The sequence below is a fragment of the Sus scrofa genome, chromosome 15 (genome assembly GCF_000003025.6).
Source record: "Sus scrofa isolate TJ Tabasco breed Duroc chromosome 15, Sscrofa11.1, whole genome shotgun sequence".
Classification (NCBI taxonomy): Eukaryota; Metazoa; Chordata; class Mammalia; order Artiodactyla; family Suidae; genus Sus; species Sus scrofa.
The window spans coordinates 137809340-137832343 of NC_010457.5; the positions used below are offsets into that span (position 1 = coordinate 137809340).

At 59.0% G+C, this 23004-nt stretch overlaps 1 protein-coding gene across 5 annotated transcripts in view; it reads right to left on the reverse strand.

The window, feature by feature from the left end:
- PER2 (period circadian clock 2) overlaps window positions 1-23004 on the reverse strand; it is a 44436-nt gene that overhangs the window by 15921 nt on the left and 5511 nt on the right. For 2 of the 5 annotated variants that reach the window (XM_021074887.1, XM_021074891.1), the window contains exons 2-15: window positions 16883-17129; window positions 16046-16108; window positions 14961-15115; window positions 13018-13139; window positions 11845-12046; window positions 9713-9764; window positions 8703-8845; window positions 6052-6130; window positions 3962-4068; window positions 3324-3477; window positions 3004-3112; window positions 2211-2336; window positions 1487-1571; window positions 63-210 (exon numbers count right to left, since the gene is read on the reverse strand). In XM_021074887.1, the coding sequence (XP_020930546.1) occupies window positions 63-210; window positions 1487-1571; window positions 2211-2336; window positions 3004-3112; window positions 3324-3477; window positions 3962-4068; window positions 6052-6130; window positions 8703-8845; window positions 9713-9764; window positions 11845-12046; window positions 13018-13139; window positions 14961-15115; window positions 16046-16108; window positions 16883-17129 (1792 nt within the window). The other 3 variants (XM_021074889.1, XM_021074890.1, XM_021074888.1) reach the window with 3 other exon arrangements.

Sequence of the window (23004 nt, forward strand, 5' to 3'; positions counted from 1 at the left end):
TCATGTAACCGAGAACCAGGGAGCCTGAGCCGCTGCGCGGGGAGGGGGCCGGGAGGGCGCACCTGATGACTCCGTCCAGGCAGCTGATCTGCTGGTAGGAGCCGGCGGGCGGGTTCTTGCAGGCCAACTCCTCGGGCAGGCTGGCCCCCGAGCTGTCTTTTTCCGCAGCCGGGACAGTGCTCACGTGCGCCAGGGAGCTGCTCTGTGTCGCTGGAGGAGTGACAAGATTGCTCTTTCAGCGAATACTCGTTGCCCCCAGAGTACCCTCCAGGTTATAAAGCATTTTTTTTTTTTTTTGCCTTTTTAGAGCTGTACCCGCTGCATATGGAGGTTCGCAGGCTAGGGGTCTAATTGGAGCTACAGCTGCCAGCCTACACCACAGCCACAGCAAGGCAGGATCTGAGCCACACCTGCAGCCTACACCATAGCTCACAACAATGCCAGATCCTTAACCCACTGAGCGAGGCTAGGGATCGAACCCACAACCTCATGGCTCCTAGTCGGATTCATTGCTGCTGCACCATGATGGGAACTCCTATAAAGCATTTTTAATTCTACCCAAAGAGAAGGCTGGGGGCTCAGAATAAACTTCATGGCCATGGAAACCCAGGGACAGGCTGGAGTCCGCGCTGCCTGCTGGGCCATCCGCGGGGGAGCCGCTCTTTGAGGCCACCCCCTGGCCACCCCTGCCTGGCCACCGCCAGGGTCAAGGACTCAGCAGTGGAAAGGCCAGTTCTTACTTGAATGCCTGAAACTTTGGGGCCAATAGGCCCACAGGCGCTCTGGGCTCAATCGATACTCCCTGCCTGGGGGCGGGGCTGGGGGGCGGTGGGTCCAGCAGGACTCTGAGGTAACACAGCTGCCCCGATGGTTCCCTTCTTGCCCCACGCCACCTGCAGCTCCCCTGCGGGGCCCTCAGGGCAGAGCCCTGTCCTGCTCACGATTATTCCCAAACCCCCAGCCCAGAGTGGAGCACATCGAAGTGCCTGGAAGCTGAGGCTATTGGCCCCCTGGAGGCTTCCTGGAGGCACAGGGCCCAGGCGCAGCAGGCGGGTGTGAGGTTGCTGGTGGTGAGCCGGTCAGGCTCCGGGTGGAGGGAGCCGAGGATGTGTTGGGGCTGGACGGCCTGCAGGGCAGCTGGGGGGCCCCCGAGGCAAGCATGTGCTCCTGCGATCGACTCGGCAGAGCGGACACGGGGCCCCCGGGGGCAGGGGGCTGCCTGGAAAGGGGCTGCCGTGTGGAGGGAAGGCTGAGCCCTACGCTCATGGAGGTGCAGGCCCTGCACCAGAGTTAAAGTCTTGGCCCCACTCTGAAGTCTCAGTGAGAAATGGTGGCTTGGCCTTCTCTGGGGGCTCAGCAGGCTAAGGATCTGGCACTGGCACTGCAGGGGTGCCAGGGGGCGGCTGCTGTGGTGTGGGTTCGATCCCTGGCCTGGGGTCCTCCGTGTGCCGGGGGGGCGGGGGAGGAACGGTGGATTCCGTGTTACCTGCAGCAGACTGGCTCTCTTGTTGTCCAGATGCACCAGGGTAATGGCTCTCGTTTTTGACCTTGTTATCATTTTTACAAATTTCCTTGAAGAAAAACAACGGACACATTCGTCAGCCCAGGGGACCCTGTGAACTGCAGCCTGTGCCCCGCAGCGCGGAGAGCAGAGCCGAATTAAGCCCAGCCACAGAGAGGCAGGTCCTGAGTGGGACCTGAGAGGCAGCGCTCGAGGAAGCGGGTTTTACCATCCTGAGGAAGAGCCAGGGATCAAGGCAATGGCTCGCTGCACTTGCTTCTTTCTAACCCTGATCTTATCGCTGAAGCTTCACTTTTGCTCGGTTTGCCTGCTTTAAATAATTTGCACTCAAACTTTTGGCCACAGTGTGCGGCTGCTCCCACCCCTATTTCAGGTTGCAAAGTCCCGAGCGAGGAGGGAGCGGAGTGCAGCGGCCAGAGACGCTGAGGTCGGGGAGGCCCGGCCCCGGGGGAGCTGCGTGTAAAGCAACGTCTGTGCCACAGCAGATGGACAGAGGGACAGAGCGGGAGAGAGGGGGACAGCAGGACAGAGGGGGACAGAGGGACAAAAGGACAGAGGGGGACAGAGGGGGCAGAGAAACAGAAGGGACAGAGGGGGATGGAGGGGGAGAGAGGGGAGGAGAGACAGAGGGGACAGAGGGACGGAGGGACGGAGGGATGGGGGGGCCGAGGGGAGGGAGGGGACGTACGACTCTCCTCCGGCAGGGGTCCTCCTGGCCGGTGCTGTCGCTGGAGGAGGTCTGGCTCATGAGGTGCTCGTGGGAGCCGTTGCTGCCCAGGCTGCCGTAGCCGCTGGAGCCGCTGTGGGGGACGGGCTGAGGAGAGAGGGACAGAGGCCGTGACCCGCCTGGCGGCCCCGGGTGTGGGCCGGGCGGGGCCGGGCTGCACCCAGGGTCAGGCTTCGGGGGCTCCCAGTCTCCACCCCCGGGGCTGGTCCCGGAGCCCTGTCCGCAGGAGACGCTGCTACCAGGGACCCCGGCCCTCAGCGCCCGCGCTGCGGGGTTTAGAGACTGACAGTTTCCCCACCGTCCCTGGAACCATTCTTGGGTCCTGTGTCCCTGAGGTCGGGGGAGGGCTTTCTCCAGTCCTCCTGGGGCCAGCGTGGCGTCCTGGACTGAAGGGATGTCCCCAAGCCTGCACCCACGGGGCCACATATGGGCCAACGCCTGGGACTTGGGGGCTCAGCCGGGGGACAGGGGTCTGGGCACAGCCTTCTGCCGCTTGCCCAGGGCCACAGCACAGACAAGGGCGCCCCAAATGTACGAGGCCGGGACAGCCCCCAAGCGGACAGGCTGCAGCTGCGCCCCACTGCCTGGGGCCTGGCACGGATTTCACCCAAACCAGACCATGTGCTGGTGCACAGAGCACCCCATGGGCACCGGGGTGCAGGTGGTGCAGGTGGAGGGAGCCGGAAGGGCCTGAGAAGGCGCCGGGCGGCTCTAAGCTGCCTGTGGGGCGCAGGGTGGTGGGCAGAGCACCCACCTGCAGCAGCAGCCGGCGGATCTGCTCCGTGAACTCCTGGACGCCGGACTGCAGCGCCTTCTCCTCCATGCACGGCTGAGCCGAGAACACGTCCTCATTCAGGGGCCCCCTGCGTGGTTTCCATTGGTCTCTGTGATTTGGGACGCCTCCTCCCTGCAGACCCCCGGGCTGCCACCTGCTACCCCCCACCTCCCACTGCGTGCTCTGCCTGGACGAGGCCCGTCCCACCCGGGGGCAGGGACAGGTCACTGCAGGTCCTGGTCCCCGCCCTGCCCCGGTCGCCCCGGCGGGGAAGGGGGCCGGGGCCCGGGAGCACTCACACCCTGACTCTGTGCCTCCCGATGATGAAGGAGACCTTCCTGCTCCACGGGTTGACGAAGCTGGACCAGCTGGTGTCCAGCGTGACGTACTCCCCGTTCCGCGCGCGGAAGCGGATGGGGGAGTAGTCGAAAGGCTGCCCGCCGGACTGCACGACTGGGGGACAGGAAACAGGCTTCAGGGCAGAAGACAAGCAACCGGGGCGCGGGGTCGGGACGAGACGTCGAGAGGCCCTGGATTTTGGAATCGTTGCCAAAGCTCTTCAAAGCCACCATTTTCAATGCCCGGTGTTGCTTTAAACTGCGACAAGGGACGGTCGGCGGCAGGGTCCTTACACGTTTTAGGACACAGGTCCCTGCAGCCTCTTGGTCCCGCCCAGGGGATGCTCAGCGTCACCTGTGTCTGGGAGGCCTGCGCAGACCCCTCCCCAGCCCCGTGCCACACGGCGACCCTGCCTCCCTTCCTCCCGTAAAACGAGACGCCGAGGACTCGGGCCATGGGCCGCCCTCGGCCGACAGCACAGGGTCTCAGGCGGAGGTGGGCACCCCTCATGTGCATGATGGCAGTGGGTCTGACCCGTCCCAGCGGGCGCTGACCGTGGGCAGACGCCCCCAGGATGGACCACGAGAAGGGGACCTACTCTTTTTGTGGATGGCGAGCATCAGCGGCCTGTCGCTGGGGTGCAGCTGCACCAGCACGGGGGTCTCAATCAGGTCCTGGGGCAGGTGGCCCAGGAGGGGGACCGCCCTGCAAGGCAAGCACACGCAGGGTCATGGCCGTGCTCCAGGACGCGAGCCGGAGCACAGCCCCCAGCAGGGCAGCAGGGCATCTTCCGGAACCAGTGTGACTCCAAGTTCCCCGAAGACCAAAGTGTGGGAACCGTGCTAAGGGAGAAACAGTCTTTTAATGGACCAGCAAACAAAAGAGGGGAGCCTGGCCGGGGGTCTAGGACCAGAAACCAGCCGCCCCCGGCCCTGCCTGCCTGTCACAGGCTCAGTGCAGTAGCTCTGGGTCTGACTTCCTGAAAGGATCAGTCATGGCAAAGGTTTTCTTTTCTTCTTGTAAGATCTTTTCCTTTGTTTAGGTCATTTGTGAGTGTGGTCAGATGCGGCCTGACAGGGGCTTTCTAAAGACAGGTTTGCCTGGGCCTGGAAAGACCCGGTCCGTGTGCATCTTTTCCAGCTCAAGAAACTCTCCTTCTGCTCTGAGGCCACCGTGGTCCTGTTTACCGGGCTCCCCAGGGTCGCCCTTGCCAGCAGGGGACCATGGCTCTGGGCCGTCAGCTCTTCCCTGGGAGCTGCCATTACACGTTCGGGGGGGCGTCTTGCATTGAACGTCAATACAGCTCCTTCTGCCTCTGCCGTGTCCCGTCCCCTCTTCTGAGCTGCATCTCGGTTTTTCTGGCCAGACTCTCCCTTGGGCTCTAGAGTGAAGCTCCCCGTGCCGCGTGGGCAGAGCCCCCTCAGGGCCGGCGTCATGCTTTGACTTCCTCCCCCTTGTCTGAGGGCACGCTCGCTGGGCGTTTGCCTTTGGACGGGGTGCAGCCTGGCCGGAGGGTGGAGAGCCCTGCCATCTTTGCTAAGGAAGACTCTGCGGACTGTCGGCCCCAAAGGACCTGCCCTCCACCCTTCTGCACAAAAGAGTGGATGCGGGGGTGGCTGCAGACCAGGGTTCTGAGGCTTTGGAGGAATAAAAATTACCCTGCGGTGGCTTCGCAATGCAGCTCCCAGGCCCTGGCCTCCAAGCTGCAGTGGGGCAGGGCTGGGTGGGGCCCAGGTACCCTGCTGCGGGGGGTTGGCCTGGGGCTGGACGATGCTGATGCTCCCAGGCTGCCCCAGAGCAGAGCTTATCAGGCGGCCCTGTGGCCTGCATCCTGGGCGGAGGGTGGGGGCACCTGGGTCAGGGGCAGGCAGCGGGGAGGTCCTGACCCTCCGCAGATGCCCATTTAATAAAGCCCAGCACGCTTCCCAGGTGCCTTTGGAGGAGGCGCTGCCCTGACCACTGCGGCATCCTCTGTCTTCACGCATCTGTGCAGGAGCTGGGGGTTGCACGGCCGCCCTGACCCCACACCAGCTAGCCCAGAGCCGTCTCAGAGGGGTCCCTGCTCCAGCTCCAGCACCCTGGGTGGGAGAGCCAGGAGGGGAGGCCGAGGGGGCTCTGGGCAGAGGGATGGAGGGGACCCGCCGCCCGTAGCAGCCTTGGCAGGCCGGCTGGTGGGGGTGCCACTGCTGGGATCTGACCAGTGGCGTCTGCAGCTTTACCCCTAACACCGTTTTAGGCACACGGTTCCCAGGTGCAGCAGCCTTTGCTCGCGTGTCCAGTTTTTGAAAGGCGTTTAAACAAGGCAATAAGACAGGCTCGGTGAGAACGATGACCCGCTCCCCAGCATGTCCCGCCCGTGCCGTGCTCTTATCTTGGGAGGTTTTAGCGTAATTCTCTCACCGCCCTTGTGTGTAAGGAAACACTGGTGTCAATTATCACACGTAACGTGCAGCCCTCGCTTTAGCTGAAGAGCGCCGATGCCCAAAACACGAAAATTCATTGAGAGCGACCTAACTATTAAGTATCAGGATAAGGATGAAACACAAAATATTTGGCGCGGGGGTTGGGGGTCGGAGTCTGCAGATGTGAAGGGGGAGACACTGAGCCCAGAAGCCTGGGGGCGGGGGGGCAGAAGAGGCGAGAGCGGGCGGGGCGGGGGGGGGGGGGGCGCAGGCTCGCCGTGCTTACCTTTCGTCCACATCCTGGAACAAGCAATTCGGTGAATGTGTCGTCGTGAAGATTCTCTTTTCAGGAGGGATTCTAGGGGCTGAAAGAAAAAAAATTTGGCACAAATTTCTGATACTAAGGCATACGTACTAATGCAGTTACATTCCAATTCCTAGAAAACACCACGCAGATTCAGAGCGATGGAGGCTAAAGGAAAATGAAAAAGCCACAGAGGGAGCAGGGCAGACCCTGCGCTGGACGGCCACCAGCCAGACTTCTCAACACCTTTGTGGACCCACTGTAATCGAGAAAGCTGGGAAATGCCACAGTAACAAACCACGTGGTGAGGAACAGGCAACAACAGGCTGGAAGGCCATCTCCACGATTTTTTATTTTTATTTTTTGTCGTTTCGTCTTTTTCTAGGGCTGTACCCGCAGCATATGGAGGTTCCCAGGCTAGGGGTCTAATCAGAGCTGTAGCCACCAGCCTACACCACAGCCACAGCAATGCCAGGGATCCTTCACGCACTGAGCAAGACCAGGGATTGAACCTGCAACCTCATGGTTCCTGGTCAAATTCGTTAACTACTGAGCCATGATGGGAACTCCCCATCTCCATGATTTTTAAGCTCCAACAAGAGTCAGCTGAACAAATTATTTTTACAAAGTGAGTCAAGTCTTTGGATTCAAAATTCTCAGCAGAAATCACTGTGTTGGGACTTCACCGTTTCTTTTTTCTTTTTTTTAAGTGGTTTTTATTTTTCCCATTATAGCTGGTTTACAGGGTTCTGTCAATTTTCTACTGTACAGCAAAGTGACGCAGTCACACATACATGTAAACATTCTTTTCCTCACATGATCCTGCTCCATCACAAGGGACTAGATATAGTTCCCAGGGCTGCACAGCAGGATCCATTGCTTATCCACTCCAAAGGCAATCGTTTGCATCTATTAACCCAGGGCCTCACAGTTTCAACAGTGGGCAAAGGCGACTGGAATTTTCATACAGGAAGTCATACATCCAGAATTTTCCTCAACTACCAAATTCATGGACAGAACATTCAAAAGTCCAAAAGTTTTCATCCTTGAAGGAGACTCTGATCATTTAAGGGAAAAACATGCTGAGACCTGAGCAGCCTCTCCGCATCTTTATCGGATATTTACAGGAGAATATCCTTTGCTGTGGGAACCCATCAAACATCTGAAAGTCATACCTAAGGCCTTTCTATCCCTTAAGAAACACCTTCTTAAAAAAGACGTCAAGTTCCCGTCATGGCTCAGTGGTTAACGAATCTGACTGAGAACCGTGAGGTTGCAGGTTAGATCCCTGGCCTCGCTTAGTAGGTTAAGGATCTGGCATTGCCACGAGCTGTGGTGTAGGTCCCAGACGTGGCTTGGATCCTGTGTTGCTGTGGCTTTGACATAGGCCGGTGGCTACAGCTCCAATTAGACCCCTAGCCTGGGAATCTCCATATGCTGTAGGAGCGGCCCTAGAAAAGACCAAAAAAAAAAAAAAAAAAAGGAAAGGAAAAATTGTTTTTGGAGTTCCCATCGTGGCGCAGCGGAAACAAGTCCGACTAGGAACCATGAGGTTGCTCAGTGGGTTAAGGATCCAGCATTGCTGTGACTGTGGTGTAGGTTGCAGATGCGGCTCGGATCCCACATTGCTATGGCTGTGGCGTAGCCCAGCGGCTACAGCTCCAATTAGACCCCTAGCCTGGGAACCTCCATATGCTGCGGGAGCGGCCCTAGAAAAGGCAAAAAAAAAAAAAAAGATGTCAGTAACCACTGAGGGAAGATTAAAAGCACCATTAAACGTGGACTAAACTGGATCCCCTGGGGCTCAGGGGTTACTGGAGGCACCTGCTTTCAGGGAATTCTGAAATCCTGTGGCCTGCTGAGTTTCCAGGTGAGGATGCAGTTTCGGGGCTGCTCTGTGGCCGGCGCCACGGGTGTCACCGGGCAGTCTGTTAGGAGGGGTTGCTGAAGGATACAAGCAGGGTGGCAAAGTGCCTTGGGTCCTTGGGCTTCAAGCGAAGAAGCAGACTTGGGGGCTTTTGGCCGGGGGCGGGGAAGGGGGTGGCCTGAGGAGCTGGCAGGTCCAGAAAAGGACACCTGGTGAGAAAGGCCTGCTGTGATGGCAGATTTTCTGCAGAGTGATGGTGGTGGGGGCGGAGAGGAAACAGCAGCGCAGAGCCCGGGCGTCGGGGAAATGCTGGGCTCACGCAGCCCTGCCAAGCAGGCCACTTGTCTGCAGAAGCCAGTCCTGGCGGAGGGTGGGACACGCAGCAGAAGGGCAGAGAGGAGCGCCCGCACGCGACTTCTTAGGGGTGGGACGGCTTGGGACTCTGCACCTCAGAAGCCTGGGGGCATGGGGACGGCAGGGACTGGGCCCTGGACCCCTCGGGGCTACTCTCACCCCGTGGATGGAAGGTGGGGGGACATCCACGGTCTAGCAACAGCCGACACACGGGTGAGACGCCGGGGCCAGAGCCTTCAGCTGACACGGGAGGTGGCGTGGATGGGGCTCCCGGGAGGGCCAGGTGACGCCGAGTCTCCAGGGAGATGGAGACGGGCTGAGGCGGGCGGGGAGGCTGGGCTGGGAGCCAGCCTGCCAGACGCATCTGGGCCACCGGGGAGGCGGCGAGGGAGCAGCTGGGAGCGGCTGTTACCTTCATAGCCCGAGTGCACCCTCTCCGCCAGCAGCACACAGCACAGCTGGTCCTCGGCGCCCTGCGGGTCGCGCACCTGGACCAGGTAGGGCGTCATGCGGAACGGGTGGTAGCGGATCTCGCTCTCGTGGTTTTTCCCAACGCTGCAGAGGGGGAGGAATGTGAGGTGGGTTACGCAGAAGGCGGTGTTGCTGGTCACCCCTCCCCCGCGGCAGCGCGGCAGCTCTGCCGTCTTTTATTTGATGCACAGACGTCCGCGGAGCAGAGCCACGCTCCTCACTTGGGGACCCGGGGCGAGCTGCCTGTGTTCCCGCAGTCTGTGGTCTCTGCCTCCACCCCACCTGAGGGTCCGGGACCCACCACCCTGCTCCTCTGTCCCCTCCACTCAGATGTCGGGGGACAGTGACAGTAAATCAGTCACCAGCAGGAGCAGCGGGAGCCCTTCCAGGGCCCCTCTCTGAGCAGTTCGGATTTGAACTGGGGGGAGGGATGCTGCTCCAGGCGTGGGGTCCCAGCCCACCCTCTGTGGGCGCCAATGTCTGGCCAGGGGTCCCTCCTGACCCTGCAGCGAAGCGCTCAACCCGTCACTCTAGTCGGGGCCAAAAACCTGTTGGGAAAGCTGTGGGGCTCTCCCCGAACACACCACACCAAAGGCTTCGTGGACCCCGGTACGTCCTTCCCTAATCAGGGCCTGCCGGCCAGTGTCCTAGGGGATGGACAGCAGGTCCGGGCTCCCCGGGCGGACACACTCCTGGGAGTTGCTCCGTTGCTGACCAGGCTGCCCCACCTCCTGGCACACACTTAAAACACAGCTTAGGGAACGTGTTTCCACGCGGACTTTTCAGGAACACATGTGCTATGTGGCCAGGTCTTCTGCAGAGCTCCAGCCACAAAGAGCTCACGGGCAGCTCGCAGGGCAGGGCGTCCTGGACCTCTTTCCACCTTCACGGATGTGCCTACGATGAAATGTCTGTGCCACCGAATGCATGAAAACCAGGAAATGGGCTTACCTGACCCGGCAAAAGAAAGACTTCTCTTCCATGCATTCTCGAGTAAAAGAATCTAAAAGAAAAAGCCCCCAGTCACTCACCCAGTCACACCCCTGAGCACAAACAGCGCTTTCATTCCCCGCAGACGAGGCAGAAGCAGCGGGTCAACGGTCAAGGTGTGGACGCAGGGCTACCAGGCGCCGACCCGGCCCCCGCTCAGAGGTGGTTCACTCCATTTCCCACTAGAGCGCAATCTGTCTCACGAGAGTGGTGCCCACCGAAATGGGCATACAATCAAAGTGCTGCCGCAAACACACCAGATCACGAACCCCAACCCTGGAGGACACACTGACGTGCAGAAGTTTCACCTGCAAAGCCCGTAGCACGGCGACCTATACATTTTGGGCGATACTCAATTCTCACAGAAGCAACCCCGGGCATTTCGCGGCTGACATCAAGCCTGTGGCTAAACATTAACTTTGTTTAAAACGCAAGAGGCCTACTAAAATCATGAGGCCAGTCGGGCGACCTCCTCGGCGATGACGGAAAGGCGTTTCCAGGATAAAGGTGTTTTAGAAAGAGAAACCTTAGCCTTCGGTCGGTCACACAAAGCTCTCTGTACTCAAGAGAAGTGAGGGAAGGCGGGCGATGACTCCAGGGAGAACGACATGAAATTACTGGCCGGGAAAGGCCTTCGAGAAGTCGCCTGGTCCTTGCTTTCTATTCAGAGGAAAAGTCAGGGGCCAGCAGGGTGGGGCGGTGGCCCCCAGCCTGTTCACACTGTGAATCCACGCGCACAGTCAGCTCCCTCCACGCGGCGACCTGGTGACCTGGCAGGGACGGGCCCTCAGGACACGCACCGCACACCTCAGGGGTCTGACCGCCCAGTCCCCGGGCTGGGACTTCGGGAGAAAGCGGACAGCTCTGCTGCCAAAACTGGGAGCCAGGTCTCTTTTCTGAGTCAGCCCCGAAGCAGACCGCGCTTCTGGCCCCAGGCTCTTGTCCTCCGGGAGGAACATCTGTTGAACGGCGGCTGTGACAGTGATGCCCGGCCGCTGGCTGCCCGCTGGGAGCAGGGGGAGGGGGAGCACCACCTGAGGGGCCCAAGGTCCAGGAGGCGGCGAGAGGGGGCTGAGGGTCGTTTTGACGTGAGCAGAGATGCTGACCCAGGAGCCAAGGATGAGCCAAACGGGAGTTGGTTCAGGGCGGTGCGGCCCCGGCTGGCTCGTGGCCAAGACCGTGACAGGTCCAGCCTGGCTGGGGGACTCCCAGCCCTGTCCAGTTCCCCCCGTCTCTCCCGGCTCCTGGCTGCTTCTCCTCTCGGGGCTCACGACGGCCTGGGTGCAGGCGGACAGGTACTGCAGGACTCGCGCTGTCGGCCGCCCTGGACACCGAACAGCCTGAGCGGGCTGGGCCCCTCCTCTCCAGTACCTCCTGCCCCGCCCCCGAGACGAGTGTCTGTCTGCTGAGACTTGTCTGGTCACCGGTCCCCTCCTGTACCCACTCATGTGAAGGTCTGTGCGGGTCACCAGAGAGCTCCAGGCCTTCCAGACTCAAAGTCCCCCCGACCACATCACAGGAGGACAAGGACACACTGCACCTGATGCAAGAGCCCTGCCGCCAGACCCGACAGTGGACACACCTGTGTGCCCTGAGGCCCGAGGAAGCGGCCGCCCGGGGCAGACCGGAGTCTGAAGTGCCCTGGGTCTGAACCCCGAACCCCAGAGGGTGTCACGCTTGCATTCACGACGCTGCTTCCCCCGTGGCACTGCCCCCTCCCCCCACCTGCAGGAAGCTCTCCAGAGGCACCTGCGTCCTTCTGGTCCTTCCCCAGGCCCTGCAGGCTCATGTCCAGATGCCCAGTGCTCAGATCAGCTTCCTTCTTGACATGTCTGTTTCTTGGAGGCATCTGAAGCAGCTTTCCCTCTCTGACGCTTATGAAGCGCTGCTTCTTTTCTAAGTTTATTCTGAACAAACAACCTCCACCTTTTACGTGGGACAGAGGGGGCAGCGCCAGCCCCATCGGGTGGGTAGCGGGGGTGGGGGGAGGGACCGTCCCTCGTCAGGGGAGACCCCGGGCCCTCACCCAGGAAGGCAGGTGTCCCCTCCGCCCCGGGATGTCTGCGGAGAAGGGAGAGGTCGCGGGGCCTCACCTGCTCCGCGGCAGAGGCTCCAGGGCGGCAGCTTGTAAGGCGAGGTGGAGCTGTGGAAGACGCTCACGTCGTGGGGCGCCAAGAACTCCACGAACTTGGCGTCGTAAAAGGTGTCCCTCTTACAGTGAAAGATGGAGGCAACTTGGTCAGAGATGTACAGGATTTTCCCAGTAACCAGGGACACAGCCGCGGCAAACATTTCCTGGAACAGATTGCGGAGAGCGCGGCTCCAGTGAGGCTGGGCAGGGGCCCTGTCCTCAGCCCCGACCAGAATAACTCTCCTTTCCCCTCTTACACAGAGGTGCCCAAATGGGATATTGTTTGAAAAAACACACCAGGGTTCCACTGCCAAGGAACCCAGCTGTGCTGACTCCCTGCAGGAGCCACCTGCTCAGACTCCTGGGCACAGAGCTCCCTGGGGTCTAGTCTGGGTGACTGGGGAGGTGGGAGAGGGGCCTCTTTCTCTCGGGCTGTGGACCACAGACCTCTGCCAGCTTGGCTCTCTCTTGGGGTGGCTGCTTGGGGAGCTGGAGAGCACACGTTCTCCCCTGCCCACCGGCCCTCTGAGCTCAGGGCCCAGCTCTGCAGTGTGTCACTCTCCCCAGGCTTCCAAGGTGGCTTCACCTTCATGGTTACTTAAAAATGCAGGAGCTTTGGGAGTTCCCTTCGTGGCTCAGCGGTTAATGAACCTGACTAGGATCCATGGGGATGCAGGCTCCATCCCTGGCCTGGCTCAGTGGGTTAAGGATCCGGTGTTGCCATGAGCTGTGGTGTAGGTTGCAGACGTGGCTCGGATCCTGCGTTGCTGTGGCTGTGGTGTAGGCCGGCAGCTATGGCCCTGATTGGACCCCTTGCCTGGGAACCTCCATATGCTGCAGGTGTGGCCCAAAAAACCAAACCAAAACAAAAAGGCAGGAGCTTCTGGAGTCTGTCAAAGCTGAGTTGAGTCCAGCCCCCCAAGTGAACCCAGTCACCTAGTGTGTCCCTAACCCCGAGCTGGCACCACACTGGGTCGGAAAACAGCAAAATCTGCAACACGCTGCTGCTCCTGAATCCCTCGCTTTCCTTTTTCCTTTTTTCTTTTTTTAAAGGAAGGAACTCATTTCCCCGTGAAGCCCTCGGCCCGCTCAGGGGAGCTTCCGGCGTGAGGGCCTCACCCGGTAAGACACGCACCGGGTTCTTCACGACGAACTCGGAGGTGGCGCTCTCGAGCTCCTCCACGGTGTAGGCGGGCACGTGGGCGCTGCAGGGCTGCTTCTCGCTGGCCATCAGCAGCTGGTAATACTCCTCGTTGGCTGCAAGGGAGACCAGGGAGGGAGCTGGGGATGGTGGCTCCAACTCCCGCGCTGGGACTCTGCCTTCCTTGTGGCAAAGCGGGCACCGCACGGGGAAACGTGAGAGCTAAGCAGAAAGCTGGGGTTTTTTTACTGCAAAATCAGAAGGCCTTTGATTACAGAACTCTCTAAATGATCAAAACACACACTTTTTAATAGACAGCCACACAGTTCTATGTAAGCCTCGCTTTCTCCAAGAGGCCTGGAATCGTGCCGCAGCGGTGTCTCCATGGAGAGGGCGGGGCGGCCCCCACTCCCAGCCCGACGGAATCAACTCTTAGAAATGCCTGGCACAGGAAACAACCCCGGGAACAAACTGCTCAGAACGGAACTGAAGACGAGGGCCACTCGTGCGGGGATGTCCCGGGCAGGGTGACAAGACCACGGCTGGGCCACGTCCCCCCGAGAGGGGAGCCCTCAGGTGAGAGGAACCCAGGCGGAGTCTCCTCTACAGCTAAACCATCCTGCGATGACCCAGGCGCAGGGTCCTGGGCTGGACGCCTGGCAGAACAGGTCTCTGGAAATGCTGGTGCCTCTTGCACGGCAGCGCGTGGCTTCCCTGTCCCGGAGACAGATGCACCTGTGGTGACCCGAGAGCCAGAGGGGGCACCTGCCCCGCGGAACGTCCGCTCGTGGGAGCGACCGGGGGGAGTTATTTAAGGGACCGTAAGGCGTCGGGCTTGAGGACAGCGATGCTCTGGAGGCAGCCGGGTTTGCGGGTCGAAGCTGCACTGCCTCGGGGAAGAGCTCTGCGCCCGTGTCTCAGGTGAAAGCCCAAGCCTAGTCCCCTGACTGCTTCCGAGAAATCCTCTGTGTTCTTCCCGTGATAACCCACGCCAAGCACGCCGCAGGGGGGGAGCCGAGTCTGGACCTCGTAGGACCTGTGACGGCGTCCCCCGGGCTGGAAGGGGGCGCCCGGCCCGGCCTGCCTGCCCTCCTGCAAAGACCACAATGCCAGAAATTCATGCATTTTTAGAAAAACAAGACATGAACTGCCGCAGGCAAGTCTTGACCCTGGAGCCACTCTAAAATACTGTCCTTTAAGCGTGAGCTCTGGCGCCAGCCTCTTTGGAGCACTTCACATTATTATTATTATTTTTTGGCTGCACAGCGGCCCGGGGACGTCCCTGAAGCAGGGGTTAAGTGTGCAGTAGAGTTGGGGCAACACCGGACACTCAGCCCTGCGCCACAAGGGGCATGCTGTTTTTTTTTTTTTTTTGGTCCTTTTGCCATTTCTAGGCCCGCTCCCGTGGCATATGGAGGTTCCCAGGCTAGGGGTCCAATTGGAGCTGTAGCTGCCAGCCTACACCAGAGCCACAGCAACGCGGGATCTGAGCCACACCTGAAACCTACACCACAGTTCACGGCAACACCAGATCCTTAACCCACTGAGCAAGGCCAGGGATTGGACCCTCAACCTCATGGTTCCTAGTCAGATTTGTTAACCACTGAGCCACAACGGGAACTCCGGGGCGTGCTATTTTTAAAGGAGGGGCAATAGCTGGGGACCCCAGCCCAGGGCACAAGAGCTTTGCGCCGTGAAGAGGTTTCTTTTATCAGCTGGTTTTCTCTATGCATTTTTTTTTTTCCTCTAAAAGTCAAGTATAGTAGAAAACTTCCAAGGAATTGAGGTTTCCATCCAGTTAAGGTTTCATCAGCTTCTCTAACTTCTTTTCACTATTTCAGGATGGAGTTTTAGAAAATCAACACAATCTAGCCTCTAATTTGGAGAGACCCGAAACTCACTTCTACAGGTGGGAACAAACGTGGAGGCGGCCGTACCTTTCACCTGCTTCACGCTCCTCAGGGCGTACTTCAGGGTCGCCAAGGTGCTGGCCTTCCCCTTGGCCTTCTTCTCTGCGGGCAGGTGGACTTTCAGCTCCCTCAGCGTTTTGATCAGCTCTTTGTGGGCGTCCGCTTTGGTGGACGGCTCGCTGCTGCGGAGTTAAAGGGAGCTGTCAGCGCCCTGAGTGCCCTCTTCTGGAGAAACCTGCCTCTAGGCCAGGGTCTCCACCAGGGCGCTAGGACACTTGGGTCTGCGAGTTCCTGGAGGGGCGTGCAGGACACTCAGCGGCACCCCTGCCCGTTGTGACAACCAAAAACATCTCCAGACATCGCCTCTGTCTCGTGGGGAGAGGGACCGGCCGTGAGAAGCAGAGCGCTGACCCAGCTGAGCGCCGGAGGACGTTCCTGTCTGGGCGCTTCACATGGGGACAGCTGGCCCTGCCCTGCCAGGCCTGAGCTGTGCCCGCCTTTCCTGCTTTGGGCAGAGAAGGGCTGAGTGACAGGGACCCCAGGGGACAGCCAAGGGGCTTCCTGGACAAGGACATGAACAATGTGGGACCATCTCAGGGAGGGAAGGGGGGTCGTAAGAGGAGCTTTGATCTTAGGACCCGGAGATGCGGGGAGGCAGGACGGTGGGCGCCTGCCTAGGGAGGTGGCCTGTTCAGAGCAGAGGACACAGCGGATGACGGCAAAGGCCCCACGTGCCCGGGACTGAGATCTGGCTTTTGCTCCAGTGGGGATACGCAGGTGTCTGTGGGCCTGAGACAAAGGACGTGTTTGTTCCAAACACCTGAGAAAAAGTGAGGCCTCTTCCAGATGCCTGTCTAAGACACAGGCAACGTCTGCTTGGTGGGAGCTGGAGGAGCTGCCGGGCCGGGGCAACATCAGGGGCTCTGAGCAGCCCGTGGGCACGGTCGTGGGAAAGGGCGCGTCCGGGTCCACAAGGGAGGAGCCTGCGTGACTAACGGGATCAGCAGGGGCTTTGGCAAAGGTCACATCATCCCACCCCCCACACCTATCTCATGACAAATCTTTCAGTCTCTCCAAAAGCGCTAAGTCCAGGGGCTTCTAACCGGCCTCACCTGCAGCCACTTGTGGACGGATTGTGTTCGGACTTCGCCATCATCAGGCTAAAGGCATCTGGACTAAAAGAACAAAAATAAAGACAAAACTCACAAAGCGCTCCTTCCCTCCGATTCTTTGCTCCAACCAACCAGGGGACAATAGGCTGGACTATACCTTAGTGAGACAATTAGAAAAAATAGGTGGTTAAGAAAATGAACATAGGCGTTCCCGAGTTCCCGTCGTGGTGCAGCGGAAACCAATCTAACTAGGATCCATGAGGACCCAGGTTCAATCCCTGGCATCGCTCCGTGGGTTAAGGATCCGGCGTTGCCGTGAGCTGTGGTGGAGGTCGCAGACGCGGCTTGGATCCCGTGTTGCTGTGGCTGTGGTGTAGGGCAGCGGCTACAGCCCCGATTCAGCCCCTAGCCTGAGGAACCTCCATATGCCGTGGGTGTGGCCCTAAAAAGACAAAAAAAAGAAAGAACATAAAACCTTCGGATACCAGGAAGACGAAGTACTGGGAGATGCAAACCCCGGACTAGAGGCGCGAGACGGTTTTCTATCAATCACTTGTCGCCAGCGGCTCGCAGATCACCTGACTCCTCTGCCCGCCAAGGTCCCGTTATTCTCGCGAAGGACCTGCCTGTGGGCAATCTGACCACCAACCTCATCGTTCCAAGGAAGCACAGACCCTAGTAAATTTTAGTTATTTTGAGTTAATTAGATTTTCAAAAGTCTCGAAAAACTTGGTCATCATGGTGCAAAGACTGCGAAAGCAATCGAATCGCCACGGAATGAGACACTGAGAAAACAAATGCCCGGCCTGGGCGCCCGTGGCCGCAGGCCGCACCCACCCCTGGTGAGCGCCAGGTGGCCCAGCCAGCGTCCTCAGCTCCTTGCCGCTGTCGTCACAGTCGCTGCCCTGCGAGTCCCGCCCTGGCGAGCCGTTCTCGTTGGTTTCATTTCCGCTGGAGCCACCGCTCATGTCCACGTCCTCCTGGAGGGGCACCTGGCGGGGCCCAGGCTCCACGTGCTCCTTGGAGGGGTCACCGGGGCTGGGGGCATAGTCAGCGTACCCGTTCATGCTGCTCCCGGACAAAGCTGGAGGATGAGAGGAGGAGGCAGGCGTTTAGGGAGGGCGCTTTCCCCGCCTGTCGCCGAGGAGCCGGCAGCGGTCAGGGACACGCACGGTCTTCCGTCTCTCTCCGGCTCCTGCCTGCCACGCGCTGTGAAGGCGCAGGAGTTAGGCAGCTCCAGCCCAGACATCAAATTGCTGATGGCCTCGTGCTGAGGTCTTAAGAACGTCAAGCATCACCCCCTGCCCCCATCCCGCTGATGCGGGGCTTTGGGAAAACAGGTTCCCATGGAGCTGAGGAGCCCGGGAACCTGCATTTTACAAATCTCCCCAGGTCATGGGGAGGGGGCAGCAGGGCTCAGAAATCACGGCCACCGCAAGCTACAGAAGAGCCCAGAGCCAGGCTGCGGGCGAGGGAGACCTCAGGCAGCAGCGAGGCTGGGGGGCAGGCGTTAGCTCGTGAGGAGGGCAGAAAGGCGGGGAGCCCGCACAGGGTCGGGGCAGGGGTGGTCCCAGTGCTCGGCGGCTGAGGCCTGAGAGGAGAGTGGGTATAGCGGGGAGGGGCCGGTCCGAGGCCAGCGTGGACGCATGCTTCATCTGGATGAGATGCTGCTGAAGCGCTGGAAGCAGCGACTCCTGTGTTTGGACAGAAAGTTTAACTTTGGTGGTTTGGGGGTAGTGGACCGGGGAGGGGGTCGATAAAAGGGAGACTGACCAGCCAGCCACAGGACAGTGAGTACACAGGACAGGGCCAGTGGACCTGAGGCCTGAGGACCGGAGACTTAGAGGGTGAAAGCAGGAGCCAGGATGGTGTCCCCTCAAGGTCCCTGCAGGAAGCAGACAGCCACTCGAACCAGTAGAAAGGGTGTGGTCGGGCTCCCAGGGCCACCAGATAGGAGAGGGAGTGGCTCTCGGCCCGGGGCCTGGAGGGCCAGGAAGAGCGGCTCCTGAAACCAGAGGTACCCAGACAGCCTGCAGCCTGGGGACACAGCCGGGGCTTCTCTCCTGACCTCCGAGGTCAGGAAGCCAGAAGGCAAGGGGACCCACTGACGCAGTCCCCAGGGCCAGCCTCGGCGTGAGTGGGGGGACGATCTGGAGGTCCCCAGGAGACAGAACATGCCCCCAAGCTCTCCTGCGCTCAGGGGCCTGGACGAGAGGTCGCGGGGAGGGCTTTGGCAGGTGATGGTGACTGCAGACACCGAGCTGAGGACGTGACCCCCGCTGTCTCATGCAACCCTCGCCATCACTGCCCACGGTGCGCGCAGGACTCCAATCTCAGTGGGAAAATTAAGGCTATTGACTTGCTCAAGGCCACACGTAGCAGGAGGCAGCACCGGATGTGGGGCCTGCCTGCCCCCAGAGTTGGGACCCGTGGGGAATTCAACCATATTACCTTCGGAAAACTGTAGATTTGCTCAGACCCTGCCATGTTCACAAACCAAGAAGCAGAGAGAAGCCAACATGCAGCTTCTGAAAAGAAGTGACCAGAGAAGACAGACACTTGGCCAAAAGGCACAGGGAAAGATGCTCAGCATCACTAATTATGAGAGAAGCACAAATCAAAACCACCATGAGGTACCATCTCACACCTGTCAAGAGGCTTGTCATGGAAACGTCTACAAACAAGAAATGCTGGAGAGGGTGAGGAGGGAAGGGAACCCTCCTCCACGGTTGGTGGGAACGTAAATTGGTACCGCCACTGTGACGAACACATGGGGACCTCAAGAAATTAAAAATAGAGTTACCGCACGATCCAGCAATCCCACTCTTAGGCATCTATCTAGAGGAAAACATGATTCAAAAAGATACAGGAGAGGAGTTCCCATTGTGGCTCAGTGGTTAACGAATACGACTAGGAACCATGAGGTTGTGGGTTCAATCCCTGGCCTCACTCAGTGGGTTAAGGAGCCGGTGTTGCCATAGGCTGTGGTGTAGGTCCAAGACGCGGCTCGGATCCAGCTTTGCTGTGGCTCTGGCATAGGCCGGTGGCTACAGCTTCGATTAGACCCCTAGCCTGGGAATCTCCATATGCCATGGGTGCAGCCCTAGAAAAGACATTAAAAAAAAAATACAGGAGCAATTCCCTTCTTGGCTCAGTGGTAACGAACCTAGCTCAGTGGTAATGAACCTGACTAGCATCCATGAGGACATGGGTTCGATCCCTGGCCTTGCTCAGTGGGTTAAGGATCCAGAGCCGTGAGCTGTGGTGTAGGTCTCAGATGTGGCTTGGATTCTGTGTTGCTATGGCTGTGGTATAGGTCAGCAGCTCTAGCTCTGATTCTACCTGTAGTCTGGGAACTTCCATGCCACGGGTGGAGCCCTAAAAAGACAAAAAAAAAAAAAAAGTCCTGTTGTGGGGCAGCGGGTTAAGAATCCTGCTGCAGCAGTGTGGGTCGCTGTGGAGGCATGGATTCAGTCCCCATGGATTCAGGCGCAGTGGGGTAAAGGATCCGGCATTGCTGCAGCTGTGGCTCAGACTCAGTCCCTGGCTTGGGAACGTCCATATGCTGTGGGTGCAGCCATTCGGAAAAAAATGCATGCACCCTGGTGCCTCCAGCAGCGCTATTTCCAATAGCCAAGACACGGAAGCACCCTAAATGTCCATCCCCAGAGGAGTGGATAAAGAAGATGTGGTACATTCACGCAATGGAGTATTACTCAGCCACAACAAGAATGAAATGACGCCATCGGCGGCAACATGGATGGACTAAGCGACATGAGCCGGAGAAAGACAAATATCATATGATGTTGCTTAGTGTGGAATCTAAAAAAAGAATACAAATGAACTGATTTACAAAACAGAAACAGATTTATAGACATAGAAAACAAACTCATGGTTACCAAAGAAGAAGAGAGCCGAGGGACAAGTTAGGAGATCGGGATGAAAATATACACACGGCTACATAAATAAACAAGGACCTACTGTACAGCACAGGGAACTAGAGTCAACACCTTGTCATCACCAATCATGGAAGGATAAAAAAGAATATATACACGCATAACTGAATCGCCTTACTGTACACCCAGAACTAACACAACACTGTAAATCCACTATATTTCAACAGAAATTTAAAAAATACATGTAGTGCAACACACACAAGATGCACACAACCTCCACAGCACGAGGAAGCAAGTGAATGGAGGGCCGCGCCTGCTCTGTCCCATAAATAAAAATCAAGAACTGTCCGGCGGAACAGGTAATGAGGGATGAGCCAAAGCTGCAGGTGGCGAGCAGGTCACATTAGAGCAGAGAGTTAGCAAAACAGGAAAGTCCAGACTCAGGGATGGGAGCAGCTTTCTCAGCAGCCTAAGGGCCAGAGTTAAAGCCACATTCTTACCTGCAGCTAATAGCCCTCTCTGAAAAAGACACAGTAACAATGAAACAAACGACAGTGAAAGATACACTTGAAGGAAGAAAGATGCATCCTGAAGGCAGATGTGCCTCTGCGGGGACTCCCTGAGCCCCAGGCAAACCAGCGAGGAGACGCGCAGCCCAGCTATGTTCTGATGGAAACGATGTTTTCAAGAAAAAAGAAAATTCTAACGTGTCCAAACAGGAAAGACAGACGGCGTGCCTGTGAAGGAGGTTAAGCCATGCCAGTCTTTGGTGTCTCTGCTCTGATACGGCATCTTCCGAAGAGAAGAGGACATGGTCCCTGGGAGGAAGGCTCGGAGGAGCTTCCTACCGGTTTAGACGGCTGCCGTGTACTGGTGCTGAATCACGGAGAACCTCAAACGCCAGCGCCTTCCAGCAAAGGTCAGCAACAAAACAAGCAGGCCTCCTGCTCAGGCTTTGGCACTTCAGGGAAGTTCTAGCTAATTCGATGGAAGAATGAAAAGTGCTACTGTTTGGGACGAGAGACCAAAGGCTAAGAACAGGCTGTTCCCTCAAAGAGAAAACCCATAAACCTGGAAAGATGCCCCCTGTTGCTAGACAGGAGGAAGGTGCAAAGGGCAGCGTTTCCAAAACCGAACAGGACCCACAGCACCCTGGCAAACAGTGGGCTGGCCAGAAGGAGCCCTCCCGCGCACCATGTTGGACTAGCGCAGTCATTCTGGAGGGCACCCGCACACCCCGGCCCTTTCCCACGCCTGCCAAGCTGCTCCGTGGGAATTCTTGTCCTCAGGGCAGAGACGCGCGAGCATCGGGTATGGAGAGACAAAAATCCGGAAAGAACCACTGCAAGGGGGTTATCGGCACCCCGTCCAAGGCATTCTGTCCACCCCGACCATCCCGGCCAGGCGCCAACCTCAGCCTCCAAACTGGGCCCCCGCCTCAGCTGGCCCCACTGTGGTCCATGCGGGCAAGTGAGCTCCTCCCTCCACTGGGCACAGAGCGCAGCGCGGCTCCACGTTGGGGTGGACAGCTCAGCTCCTGGCTGCCCCCCGGAACCCCCCGGGCAGCCGCCCCCTGGGCCCAGCCCCTGTGCTCCCACCTCGGGGATCTTAAACTCGTGCTCCCTGTGCCCACAGCCCTCGTCCTGCAGATGGCCTGCCCGGCCTGCACAGACAGCACCGCCTTCCCCCCACCAGCGCTGTGGCCCCTGCTCAACTTCCACTCCACGGCAATGACACGGCTGCCCGGCTGCGCCCTGATGCAGGGGAGCTTTGCATGGCTCCCGGCTGTACCCCAGGGCCTGGCACATGCTGTGGAGGCATAAAACCTGGGACATCTGACTGTGGAATACTACGTACCCCATTAAAAAGATGGAGACCAGACACGCTGATGTGGAAAGACTCTGGGGCATAAACAGACTGTCCCAGAACAACAAGGAACAAAACGGTAAAAGTGACAGGCGGCACTTAGGCAGGGCTCCGCCTGCCAGTGCCGCTCCAGGCCCACTTCTGTGGGTTAGCTTGCTCTGTGCCCAGCGCTGACGCCAGCACTGGCACAGGGAATGGGGCGGACAGCTTTCCTGCCCCCACGGAGCTGATGCTCCAGTGAAGAGGACAGGCCACTAGCCAGGCAGTGGCATGTTTGGCAGAGCAATGGGAAGCAGCTAAGAGAGGGGAGCAGAGCAGGGGTCCAGGAGGCCTGAGGGTGTGGCCGGGTGGCAGTTAGGAAAGGGCGGCCAGGGAAGGCCCACGCATAGGTGACACTGGACCTCGTCCCTGAGCCCCCTGACCTCGACCTCCTCCAGGCCTGCAGCCCCCGGCTCCTCCTGGGCCACCACTGGGCACACACTCCCGGGGCCCTCCTGGTTTCACGTCTGAGGCCGTCAGAGACTCTGGCTCTGCTGGCCACGTGTGACCTCGGATGAAGCGCCACACCAGAGGATGGGCCCTGGAGTCCCAAAGTCCCATGGGGCAGCTGGACTTGAAGGACAGGGCGGAGGAGGAGCTGGAGGGAAGATGGGTCCCTCTCCGCCCCCCTTTGGATGGACTGTTCTGGAGTTTTTCTTTCTGTCCTCTCTTCTTTTATTTTTGATAAACTGTTCGACGAGGCCCCAAGGGGCTGAGCGGCCTGCTGGGTGTCTGTGAAGCAGGGTGTCAGTGTGCGTGTGCGTGCGTGTACGTGTGTGCGTGTGCCTGTGTCCCGGCCTCCTGACTTTGCCTCCCTCACTGCAGCTGCCCCAGGCCTGCGCCTCCCGGGAGCACCAGCACTTAGGCCTCGGCCCACACTCTGCCTTTGGGAGAATCCAATTTAAGACCGACTGAAGGGAGAGAGTGAGAGGTGGGCCAGGAGGACGCTGGAGGACGATACTCTAGGCAGGGGGGCAGCAGGAGCCAAGGTCCAGGCCAGGCAGGTTGAAGATGCGTCCGGAGCAGAGGGGGCAAGGCCAACGGAAGGAGGGCGAGGTGAGGTCCGAGCTGGGTGGTGTGGCGCCGGGCAGAGCTGGGAGCCGCCGTGGGGCTGGGGGCTCCTCTGTCGTCTGCTGGGGTGGCCGAGGGGCTGCCCCG